Below are 13,433 nucleotides of genomic sequence, written 5' to 3'. Positions count from 1 at the left end.
AGTTGCATGTGCCAGGTCTCGGTCCATTTGCAAATGCTCACAACATCTTTCTGGAGCTCCTCTTTATCCGCGTTGTTGCCTACTCCTTTCAAAAGTTTTGTGTCGTCAGCGAACATTTTGATTACGGTGTTCACCACTTCCGGTATGTCGTTCACGAAAATGATAAATAAAATCGGACCCAGAATACTCCCCAGGGGGACACCGCTTGTGACGTCACTTACGTTAGAGAGTTCTCCGTCAATACAAACTTGCTGTTTCATTCCAGTGAGAAAATTCTTAATCCATTGTAGGACATTACCTCTGATGCCATATCTTTCCAGTTTTAGAAGTAATCTTTTATGCGGGACTCTGTCAAATGCTTTACTAAAATCGAGGTATATGACGTCAACGTTTTTTCCATCGTCCATTTCATTGGTAATGTAATCTGTGACCTCGATAAGTTGCGTCACGCATGATTTACCTTTCATGAAGCCATACTGGCTATTTGAGAACAAACCGTTTGATTCCATATGGGTAGTAATTTCATCTTTCAAAATCCGTTGAAGTATTTTGCATGGGATCGACGTTAAACTTATTGGACGGTAATTTTCTGTTTTAAGTCTGGACCCACTTTGTGTATTGGTGTTACATGGGCAACCTTCCAATCCGATGGTAGTGATCCTTCTTCTATTGATTTCTTGAATATGATTACTAGCGGCTCAATTAGTTCGTCAGATGTTTCTAAGATCAATTTAGGGTGAAATATGTCTGGACCAGAAGATTTGTTTGGATTCAGTTTCGAAATTGCTGATTTGATTTTTTCTTTTGTTATGATGACGTTTTCCAACACAGTGTCGAAGTTTCTAGCCGTGAACGAAGGTAGGACTCCGTCTGGTTCAACTTTGAAAACACTGGAGAAATATTCATTAAACATATTAGCCTTTTCTCTGTTGTCACTACATCTCTCCCCATTCGAATCCTCCAATTCTCCTACGGAATGTCTTGCTTTGGTTTTAGACCGTATATATTTCCAGAACTGTTTTGGATTGGCTTTTATGTGATTGGCCAGATTACGTTCAAAGTCATATTTAGACGCTCTAATGGAAGATGTCGCCTTGTTTCTCGCTAATTTGAATTCTTTCCATTTTCCCGATGTTCTGCAGTGTTGATATTTTAACCACTTTTTATGTTTGTCCTTGATGTTGTCTCTAGTTAGCTTGTCTAAGGGTGCTGATTGCTTTGGTTGATCGTAATTGCCTTTGCTCACTGGAACGTTTTTTTCTACTGATATTGATACAAATTCAGCGAAGGCTTTCCACGATTCCTCTGCGCTCTTTCCCTCTAGGAATGAATGCCAATCTTTGTTTTTTTTTAGGTCTTCTTTGATGTTATCGTAGTTTCCTTTGAAGTAGTTCTTTTTCACAGTGTTGTTAATCGTAATTTCGGAATACAAGTTAAGGTTAAAAGTCAACAGTAAGTGATCACTATGACCAAGTCCAGGTAAATGTACAACTCCATCAACCATTCCCTCTTCGTTGGTAAAAACCAAGTCTAGGCAATTAGCAGTTTGACCCTCTCTGTATCTAGTAGGTAACTGAACGTGCTGGCTGAGGAAAAGATCTTTTGTTGTTTCTAGAAACCTATAAGCTGGATGAAATTCAGTAACTGATGTAGAACAGTTTTTCCAATTGATCTCTTTGTAATTGAAGTCTCCAGTTATTAGAGTATGGCTAAATTTTCGTTTCAGTGCTTCTGTCAAAAGGTGTTGCAATTTGATGTTATTGTCGTTGTCACTGTTCGGGCTTCTGTAGATGTTTCCAACAAGTAATTTATCTTTGTTTTTCAAATTTATGCTGCACCATACATGTTCGTCAAAATCAACTGCAATAGATTCTATATTGGCTTGAAGATTTTTCATTGTCATAATAAGAACTCCCCTTTTTCCTTCTACGTTTCGGTGTGTATCATAACCAGGTATATTGTAGAGTTCTTGATATATTTTTGTGGTGGCTTTCGGGTAAACTTCTGTTAGCGATATAACGTCGGGAGATTTTTCGACAGCCAGTTTTTCCAGCTCTGCTATTTTGCTTGGCGTGAGGGTATCAACATTTTAATAAAAGATGACGAGGGGAAGGTGATTGGCCACTAGTGATACTATATATTATATCTGGTCTCGTTAAGTGATGAGTTTTTACTTTACCAGAGCTTATATCTAATATTTTGGTTAACACGACAATAGGTTTTACAAAGCAACTATATGAACAAATCATGTGCATGCATTTTATGCCTAATTTTACATTCAGAATGATAACAAATAAATACCTACCGACCCTCTTGTAGCGTGGCCTTTTTCATTCACAGGCCTCCTGGAGGATTTGAGCTTTAGATTTACTTGGTAGATATAAAACTCTTACATATTACTAAAGGGTAACAATGAACTTCGGTCTAGATGACGTCATCGCGTCAAGATAAGGTTGGTGAAATAATCCTGCAACATGCATCTGCATTGTCGGAATATCACCAACATATAATTGCTGTATTTGGAAGTTACCGAAAACAAAGTTTAGAATCTTAGCACGTGCGTCAATTCGACTGACCTACTTCCATTTAAAACACAACGATTAAAAGGCAAACGTCACTTAAAAATGCTTATTTTTTATGACTGTTGCAGGATTAATAGAATACATGGTCAGTGTCTAAAAATATAAACTGACTCGCAAAGGCTCGCCACGTTTGTTTTTCTTTGTTCTCGCCGATACACAACTTATATTATAAAACACTAACCATAATATTCTCTATATATTGGACCATTGTGATGTTGCCAAACTCTATATCTGATGCATAGCTTGATAATTGGCACTCTAGCCAGAGTAAATCAATTTAAAACTGGCTATAAAACTTACTAGAGTGAAATAATTAGGTATGAAATAAAACTGATAATATCACAAGATTTAGATAGAACTAGCTGTTTCACACAAGTTCAATCACCAGGTATGTGATTAAACTTGTAATATCAGGTAATTTCTTAGGTATTAAATAAAACTTTTACTATTTGGGTGAAATTTGCTGTATTATGTAATCAAACTTTATATATATATTCATTAAAAACTAAACTTGTTGAGTTAAACAAGTTTTGTACATAAGAATGTCAAATATTAGATACATATGTACATCTTACTTCTACCAATATGAATGACGGGTGAAAGTGTATTGTTAGATATTTGGTTTTACTAACGCAATCATCAACAAACCCTGGGCCCATCAGAGGGAGAAAATCGAGCATAATTTTACATATAATGTAATTCAAATATCTTAAAATTCTAACAAAGACGCTGATTTGATATGCTGGTGTCTTGGTCGTGGTGGGACCTGATGTTGTACTCGGCCTTATGCCGATACAGTTTGGTAGATTAAACTTACCATAAAAACAATACGATATTATGCCTGCAATGGAAGTATAACACTATCTTATTTTCACTGTCATTGACGATAACCGCCTAGCTTTTAACACATTTTCAACGCAAACACTGATTCCACGGATTGTCCATTGGTATCGAACAAATAAAACCAGACGTATTGTGCAGCATTTAAATCCATTAATGTTGCCACATGTAGAAAAACATGGTTAAATATATACATTTATTCTTTTAAATTATACAAACATTAATATCAAAATAATTGAATTATTGGAAAATTGTACATGTCCTTGCATACCTCACTCTATTTCAGTCTTAAGAGATTTACTTCTGAATTTTCACACTTTGTTTAGATTTGGCTGTATGATTCGGTTTCATTTACTAAGCATACGTTTTATCCTTTCACAATTCGGCTGTGCAATATTTTCCAATACATACATGGACAGGATACAACGAGGCCAGCGTCTGTATGGAATGTTTCTTATAAGTTTATATAACATAGCAGTCAGAATGGTATTCATTTTAACTGGAATCCTCATACACACAATGTTATAATGGATCGAAGTTTAATATCTAACTGTAAGGATTTACTTGAGTTTTTAAGATGGACAGATAATTTCAAAAATCACGTATAAAGACAAAGTATATAGAATTATTCTTCGCTAGTAGGTGTGTAATGTAATGAGTTGTTGGTATCGATATGGTTTCTCTCTGTGTCAACAACAAACAATATCTTTATCTGTCTCGGTATAAATAACCTACATGTACATAGTACATACTACGCCTTACTCCCTTCCACTCGAGTCACCCATGCTATCTTCGGAGTGTATCGTCGAAATCCCATAATTTTCTGCTCTGTCGGAATTTCCCGAGACTTTGCACTGTCGTTTGAGTGAGACTCAAGTCTCGGAATTTCCCGAGACTTTGCACTGTCGTTTACATGAGACTCGAGTCGGAAACTCCGGAGACTTCCTGTCGTTTGAGTGAGACTCGAGTCGGAAAATCCGGAGACTTCCTGTCGTTGGAGTGAGACTCGAGTAGGAATCCCACGCTCTGTGTCGTGGGTTGCCGGCGATGAGGAGGCTGTGGTTTTCCCGCTTTCTTTAAACACTTTCCCACGAATCATTCTACATAAATGTCAGTACACGTGCAGTTTCTGTATTCCGTAAGCCCGTAAGTGGTACGTGTGGAATTCTATTCCAAACTGTTTAGGCGCATTTACCATACAAAACGATATAGCGTAGTCACTGACTGTAACCTACAAAAAGAAAATGGAAAAAAAAGTTACTTTCAAAAATGTTTGTTTTAATTAAAACAAATATCATATTCCACATTAGAAGGCATATTGTGGCATCAAAAAAAAAAAAAAAAAAAAAAAAATTGTTTTGCTATATTTTTTTTATCTGATTGTGTAATGTCTTGCAGGGTAATTTTTATTCAGATAAATGGTAATGTTGTGTTAGCATCTGAATCATCTGTATAGGTATTGGAACTATGTAGGTTTTTCCCATTGATTTTTCACAGATATTAGTTTTGGCGTATATCGTTATACTTACTTTGCCTGTCGCCCCAACCTCTTCATGTTCAGGGAAGTATATGGTACTCAGATGCTCCAGGGGCACACAGTTGAACATTTCCCGACCATCCACATCCTTCGTCGACCCGGGAATGATACCGACGACATCCATACAGAGATCTTGATAGGCATCCCCGGTCACGTGACTTTTACATGATATTTCCGTGTAGTCAATGGCGGATACACGCTTAACAGCTTCCTTGCTCATCACAAATCCCATATTAGCAATGTTATATTGCCATGATAGCCCGGCTTTTTTAAATGTGACATGTTTTAGTGGATTGACTCGACCGTATAGGACTGGCATTGTGGGATCCTTATCAGACAGAAAATAACGTAGGTTTTCCATGATGACGTAGGTTTCATCAGTAGCTATTAAAAACCAATCACATTCATTGATATACGTTTGCATGATTAAACCGATGACGTTCTTAATCCTTTCCCTGTAGAAAGTTAGACGTTCGGGGGATACGTCTGGTATGACCGGAAACTCATAAGAGGAAGTGACGTTATACGCAATATAGACTACGTGTGTACATCGCTTTGCCCATGTTTTGTGAATAGCTGTTGATTTTTTCGGGAGATCGACCGTTCTTGCCATTATAGCACAAAACACAGTGATATTGTTCCTCAGTACATCTGCCACCTCTGAATTATCTACAAACAAAAATATCATCATGTTTTTTATTAACTTAATAAGAAAGCCTAAGCAATTTCATTTCAACAAATCCTATCGACCAATTTGCTTTAAGTCAATAGGGTCGAATAACAGGCTATACCTATTTAAAATATCTCATGTGGTGGCTTAGTAATAGATTTTGCAATATACAGATATTAGATTTTGAAATGAAATTCATAAAATACAACAGTCAAGGGGAGATAACTATTTCGTATAACTTGATTATAAACACATTCACAGACACACACAAACAAAACACACAAATACATATATCATTTGATCATTAAGAACATAATTATTATTTAAACTACTACAAGCCTAAGCAATGCATTATTTAAAGCTTTTATGCCATGCTCAAGTTTAGGTCTCCATGTATTTTAATGCAGATGAAAACAAAATGAATAAATAAATAAATAAATAAATAAATAAATAAAAATAAAATAAATTAATAAATTAATAAATAAATAAATAAATAAAAAAAAAAAAAAAAAATTGATGAATAAATAAATAAATAAATAAATAAATCATATGAATAAATAAATATCAAAATTTCTAACCATGCATTTTGAAACTATCACATTGAACAAGCATGAAGAATCAAATAGTCCTTCTGATAAACTAGCAGTTACTTATCTTCTGTTCAACAGTTCGTTACTCTATAGATTAAAAAAAAAGTCTGTGCTAAATCCTTGTACACATTACTATAGATGACGTATATAGATATTGGTGTTATATTATCACACGGAAATGTAGCAACGACAAACAATATGCACAATAAATGATAGCTTACCATGGTGATGATGTTTATCCTCATTCAAGTCCTGAAATTGTAGATTACTAAATTCAACATCGTCCATTTTTTTCGGTAGTTCTTTTTCCTTCACTGGTTCCTTCCGGTTTTCACTCTGTATTTTCCCTAGGTCGTGTCGATTGTGTTTCCGGATATCGTAAAGAGATGGAACGAACAGATAGTAGACAACGATACCAAAGCATATCCCAGTCATGAACCTATGGATGCAAAATCCCATTTTGTATAAAACAAACAAAAATATCACTATCAATATGTGAAAGATGAGTATAATTTCGTGTTTGTGCACTTCGCTTGCTTCACATTTCCGTAAATCCTGAATATTTCGTTTTTAGCGCTTTGAACACTGGTCAAAGAACTAATGTGTTTGAAATTGTATGGGGAAAGACACACAAGTTGAATTGATTTTTATTGTATGTTAAGGAGCGATAATACTTGGCCAGATGTCACAAATAAGTCTGTTCGATTTGATGGAGAAAATGATAATTTTGCATTTGAGCATTAAATCTATAGTAAACCTCTCAGAATAGAATGAACTTAGCACTCGAATGAGTGTCACATACAATTACATATATGAACAGCTGACGTTTTATTACTATAATAAAGATAATCGTATCAAAGTAACCTCCAGTAGATTTGTCCCTAAGAGCTCCTATAGTGTAGTTTTGGTCACGTGAGCAACTATCATTATTGATTCGATAACCGCATAAGGACTATAAAACGATTGGTGGGTACTGTCATTTTCACATTTATGACGACACTGGCTGTAGCGTAACTTTCTGTTGTAACGTGAATTATTATCATTCATGACGTCAGTGACTGTGACATAGCTTTCTCATGTAGGCCTAACGTGAATTGTTGTCATTCATGACGTCACTGGCCGTGACGTAGCTTTCTGATAAAACGTGAATTGTTATCATTCATGACGTCAGTAACTGTGACGAAGCTTTCTGTTGTAAAGTGAATTGTTATTATTCATGACATCACTGACTGTGACGAAGCATTCATGACGTCATTAGCTGTGACGTAGCTTTCTGTTGTAACGTGAATTGTTATCATTCATGACGTCAGTGACTGTGACGAAGCTTTCTGTTGTAAAGTGAATTGTTATCATTCATGACGTCAGTGACTGTGACGTAGCTTTCTGTTGTAACGTGAATGGTTATTATTCATGACAGTACTGGCTGTAAAGTTGCTTCCCATTGTAACGTGAATCATCTACTTCACCAGTAAATGTTAAGCATGAACAGGTCATTCTCGTGCTGTATTTTACATTAGTACAAGGAGTTCTGTGGCGAGGCATGTGATGTGCTTAACCGATTATTGTGTTCTGTGGGTGGTATAACTATAATTTCATTGAGATGGTTATACACAATATAAAACATCAAATATTCCAAAAAAGAAAATTAAATCAATCCTGCTTTGCGTAGCCTTAACCTAAGTAACTTGAAAAACGAATCCGGTCGGGAGCTTGTATTGGCCTAGTACTCTTGTCACGTTACATGTTCCAGCTGATTCGACATTCAAGGACTTGTACCTAATATCACAACCCTCGTAACAAATGTCGACTACTGACGGAAAACACAAACAAACAAACAACACGGCATTTCGGGAGGTACAAGATAATGATGGTCACGGGAAAGTGTTACGTGGTCAACACCAGAGCTGTTTACATGTCCGAGTTGAACCGTTTGTCTCCTAATATACCAATATCCGACGGAGGCTTTGTTTAGACGAGAAAGATTAGTTCTTTAGTGAAGGACTAAGATGGATATTTGTTTAAAAGAACTATAACATTAATAGTCCGTGTTTCCTCTGACCCTGACACCAGACTTGGAAGTTCGGGCTATAACATAAATAGCGGATGGGATGGGAAACGTGTAAGGTATATTGCTATGTAAAGCGTAATATTGGACAACTATGGACAGGGAAATGATAACTGAGAAAACAGCTTGGAATTTATCTCGGGATATTAGAATAATGGTACGAATTATATATTAAAAATAAATACAAAACAACTCACTGTTTTCCAATGCTGTTCCTCGACATCTTGCCATCTATAACAAATTCACTTGTGACACATACACGGGTGTAGGGTGACAATATGGCCTCCAGCCGAAAATCCAATTAAGACATACGACATAAAATAAACAAAACCCCGCGGGCGTATATAATGCCATATAAATTAAGTTATATTGGACGTCTTCGACACAGCAATACGTTGCATTGTCTACGTGTAAGTGTAAAATAATGGTCAAATATATACTAGTGAGAGGCAGTTGTTCATTTAAGTTCAAAATTTGTCCTATAGCTAAACGGTATCATCACCATCATGGCAATTTCTAGTAAAATAAGGATTTCTCCTGACTAACTGGTCCTACAGAGTTGGTCCTTAGAAATTGGTTTTGGAAAGACTAACGCTTACACCTCCTATTCAAACTTATCGATATTGTCAAAAATGGATTACGTAACATCGCACCAGTTATCGCTATTTACAGTTGTTGGTTAACACTAAGCTCGCAAAATGTAGTTATATTGTATAATCTTACAGTAAAAAAAATCCTGAATTTGTTGATAGGCTTAATCCGAAACATCACAGGTGTTCAATAGTTCGCACGTGACCGTGCAATAGTCATTTTAGCAGTGCAATAGTATACAGTTATCAAATGGGTATGAGGGCGATAGTAATTTTGTCAGCCCCGAAGCAACAACTGTTGCACGAGGGCTTTAGCCCGGGGGCAATCGTTGTTGATGAGGGGCTGAAAAAATTGCTATTGCCCGAATTACCCCATTTGATAACTGTTTTATTATACCTTCACGTTTTTTTTTCTCTATATAGATGTTTGTGCTGGTATGAGCATCTGCCATATAGTCCTCCATTAACTTAACAGACGTTTGTATGACCCTTTTAGTGTTTTGGCTATCTCTGTCCGTTAATAATGACTCGATCTCTACGTATGTTGCGTTTTGAAAACGTGTGTGTTGATCCGTGTTTGACAGTTTCGTGAGAGAAAACAAAATGTTAAGCGACCATCTGCAACAAACAATCTGTGTCAATTAAGCGCTTGCATGTCGTTGTGTCTTTCAAACGTTCTGACGACGTTACAGCAGGGGTGTGACAGTTCGCCGTGTGACAGTTTGGCGTGTGACAGTTTTTTTTCGAACTGTCACACGGTGTGATAATCCTGGAAACACATGCGCAACCCTCTCGAGGCTGATAGTCAAATTATCACATTACTTTTACAAAGAGAAAAAAACGTGAAGGTATAATAATTCAAAATATAGCTTATGCGTATAGCTAATGAAAATTAAACGCATTATGTAATGAATATCGCTAGAGGTTCTCCGTGATCAGTGGGTATTTTCCAGGTTTTAATTGTAAATATAAAAAACTACGGTATTGATTCTAACCTAATCTAACATTATACATAGTATCACCATTCTAGGTGAAATGAACGGTTAAATTCATTTCTAATTTCCATTGTTTTGTGGAAGATATTTATCCAATGTGTCAGAAAATAAATCTGCTCTGTTGATCCCCATCGCCGAAAACCATGAATATTAAAAACTATAATTGAAAAAAAGAATTCTTTGTTTTGTTTCATGCACTGGGCAAAGGAGACCTTTCTTATAGATTTAAATATATCCAAGAAGAATTTCTTTAGAAATAGCGATAACAAACTTCAATTTTGAGAATCTCAAGAAGGCTTCCTGTCAGACATTGATTATTTTCGAGATCTGTCTAAAAACTGGAAAAAGGTACAACTATGTACCAACACGAATCTTGATTATGAAATTTAAGATTGAGAAAGATAATATTCCTTCGTGAACGATTAACACTTCCCCAGGGGGAAAATGCAACAAACGGACAAATTCAATTCATGTTGACGTTCTCATTAGTCTAAAAATAAGTTACAAACAACGCCAAATACCAATAATATACATGTACGTCCTGTTCATATCACTCAATATGTGACCCACTTTGCTGATAGGAGTTGCTTCCCTTCCTACAGGCCTAGCCATTAACATACCGGGGGAGTATGGACTGTCAGAATATATGAAAACTATCCGGACGTATACGCGACGAATAAAAAGATATCTGAAGGAATAAATATATAAGAAACTGCACGACCAGTTTATTTAAGGATTGATTTTTTATTTTTTATAGCTGCATCGAAGTGTATTTACGTTGGGGCAAATATTGCTTGTTGAGCGAAAACGATAAAGCTACACAAAATAAAAGACAATCCTTATATTTACACTTTATCACAACGACAATTCAAACAGCCAAAGCAGCATAAAATGAAAAGTTTGTTTACCTTGTGTAATGTCAGATCACCAAACAATGTTTCTTGGTAAAAAATAGCTAAACTGTTATAAGCATTTAAAATGATCACACACATAATCTATTCCCCCCAGCAAAGATAAACAGGTTGCCGGGGTTGGGAGCCCTGGGGTCAGTCCCTATCGCAATAGTACAACTCTATGTATGTATTATGTACAATGAAATAAGTTTCTATTGTTATTAATAATTTACCACCAATGTATTGTTGTAGTGTAATCCGTCCTGTATTGTCGATGCTCTATTGTGTCTTAAATAAAGTGAAGGAAGTGTGCACGTGATGACAAACAAAATGTAAGTAAACATATATTTTTATTTATTCCGAACATTCTGATTCTCTCTTTACTTTACATGTCTTTCATGATTTTCTTTACTTTTGACAATGTAATGCTGCTTTTCTGCTTCAAATAATTTGAAAGGTGATTACAATATAGCACCGATTCTGAACGGTTTCTTCTGAACGACAATCTAGTGACAACAGCGGGTGCTAATAAACATTTGATCCACCTAGGACAACTTTATCACAAACTCTCTCCTAGTCACAGTTACCACTTACAAATGTATATAGGCGACCGTATCTCCTAGTCACAGTCACACACCACTTATATACACGACTGTATCTCCTAGTCACAGTCACACACCACTTATATACACGACTGTATCTCCTAGTCAGATTCACACACCACTTATATACACGACTGTATCTCCTAGTCACAGACACAGTCACACACCACTTATATACACGACTGTATCTCCTAGTCACAGACACACAGCACTTATATACACGACTGTATCTCCTAGTCACAGACACACACCACTTATATACACGACTGTATCTCCTAGTCACAATCACACACCACTTATATACACGACTGTATCTCCTAGTCACAGTCACACACCACTTATATACACGACTGTATCTCCTAGTCACAGTCACACACCACTTATATACACGACTGTATCTCCTAGTCACAGTCACACACCACTTATATACACGACTGTATCTCCTAGTCACAGTCACACACCACTTATATACACGACTGTATCTCCTAGTCACAGTCACACACCACTTATATACACGACTGTATCTCCTAGTCACAGTCACACACCACTTATATACACGACTGTATCTCCTAGTCACAGTCACACACCACTTATATACACGACTGTATCTCCTAGTCACAGTCACACACCACTTATATACACGACTGTATCTCCTAGTCACAGTCACACACCACTTATATACACGACTGTATCTCCTAGTCACAGTCACACAACACTTATATACACGACTGTATCTCCTAGTCACAGTCACACACCACTTATATACACGACTGTATCTCCTAGTCACAGTCACACACCACTTATATACACGACTGTATCTCCTAGTCACAGTCACACACCACTTATATACACGACTGTATCTCCTAGTCACAGTCACACACCACTTATATACACGACTGTATCTCCTAGTCACAGTCACACACCACTTATATACACGACTGTATCTCCTAGTCACAGTCACACACCACTTATATACACGACTGTATCTCCTAGTCACAGTCACACACCACTTATATACACGACTGTATCTCCTAGTCACAGTCACACACCACTTATATACACGACTGTATCTCCTAGTCACAGTCACACACCACTTATATACACGACTGTATCTCCTAGTCACAGTCACAACACCACTTATATACACGACTGTATCTCCTAGTCACAGTACACACACCACTTATATACACGACTGTATCTCCTAGTCACAGTCACACACCACTTATATACACGACTGTATCTCCTAGTCACAGACACACACCACTTATATACACGACTGTATCTCCTAGTCACAGTCACACACCACTTATATACACGACTGTATCTCCTAGTCACAGTCACACACCACTTATATACACGACTGTATCTCCTAGTCACAGTCACACACCACTTATATACACGACTGTATCTCCTAGTCACAGTCACACACCACTTATATACACGACTGTATCTCCTAGTCACAGTCACACACCACTTATATACACGACTGTATCTCCTAGTCACAGTCACACACCACTTATATACACGACTGTATCTCCTAGTCACAGTCACACACCACTTATATACACGACTGTATCTCCTAGTCACAGTCACACACCACTTATATACACGACTGTATCTCCTAGTCACAGTCACACACCACTTATATACACGACTGTATCTCCTAGTCACAGTCACACACCACTTATATACACGACTGTATCTCCTAGTCACAGTCACACACCACTTATATACACGACTGTATCTCCTAGTCACAGACACACACCACTTATATACACGACTGTATCTCCTAGTCACAGTCACACACCACTTATATACACGACTGTATCTCCTAGTCACAGTCACACACCACTTATATACACGACTGTATCTCCTAGTCACAGACACACACCACTTATATACACGACTGTATCTCCTAGTCACAGTCACACACCACTTATATACACGACTGTATCTCCTAGTCACAGTCACACACACTTATATACACGACTGTATCTCCTAGTCACAGTCACACACCACTTATATACACGACTGTATCTCCTAGTCACAGACACAACACTTATATACAC

The 13,433-nt window shown here is 36.9% G+C and overlaps 2 protein-coding genes across 2 annotated transcripts; both read right to left on the bottom strand.

Annotated features, from left to right (window-relative positions):
* Window positions 1-571: 571 nt before the first annotated feature.
* Window positions 572-1,897, bottom strand: LOC117344175. The gene has a single exon (XM_033906831.1). It carries the CDS (start codon window positions 1,895-1,897, stop codon window positions 572-574), a length of 1,326 nt encoding a protein of 441 aa, XP_033762722.1.
* A 1,707-nt stretch (window positions 1,898-3,604) lies between these two features.
* LOC117344012 (glycoprotein-N-acetylgalactosamine 3-beta-galactosyltransferase 1-like) lies at window positions 3,605-8,575 on the bottom strand. The gene is made up of 4 exons (XM_033906606.1): window positions 8,482-8,575; window positions 6,441-6,658; window positions 4,952-5,628; window positions 3,605-4,653 (listed from the first exon to the last, which is right to left on the bottom strand). The coding sequence occupies exons 1-4, from the start codon at window positions 8,505-8,507 to the stop codon at window positions 4,534-4,536; spliced, it is 1,041 nt and encodes a 346-aa protein (XP_033762497.1). The 5' UTR covers window positions 8,508-8,575; the 3' UTR covers window positions 3,605-4,533.
* Window positions 8,576-13,433: the final 4,858 nt, after the last annotated feature.

The sequence above is a fragment of the Pecten maximus genome, chromosome 15 (assembly GCF_902652985.1).
Source record: "Pecten maximus chromosome 15, xPecMax1.1, whole genome shotgun sequence".
NCBI classification, from domain to species: domain Eukaryota; kingdom Metazoa; phylum Mollusca; class Bivalvia; order Pectinida; family Pectinidae; genus Pecten; species Pecten maximus.
The sequence above is the reverse complement of the archived record's forward strand: the minus strand, read 5'-3'. Positions and strand labels throughout refer to the sequence as shown.

Coding starts and splice junctions, on each gene's coding strand:
- LOC117344012 (XM_033906606.1), bottom strand. CDS start 8,507: ATGTCGAGGAACAGCATTGGAAAACA. Junction 6,659..8,481: donor AGGAACAGCATTGGAAAACA/GTGAGTTGTTTT, acceptor TTGCATCCATAG/GTTCATGACTGGGATATGCT. Junction 5,629..6,440: donor GGATAAACATCATCACCATG/GTAAGCTATCAT, acceptor TTTTGTTTGTAG/ATAATTCAGAGGTGGCAGAT.
- LOC117344175 (XM_033906831.1), bottom strand. CDS start 1,897: ATGAAAAATCTTCAAGCCAATATAGAATCTATTGCAGTTGATTTTGAC.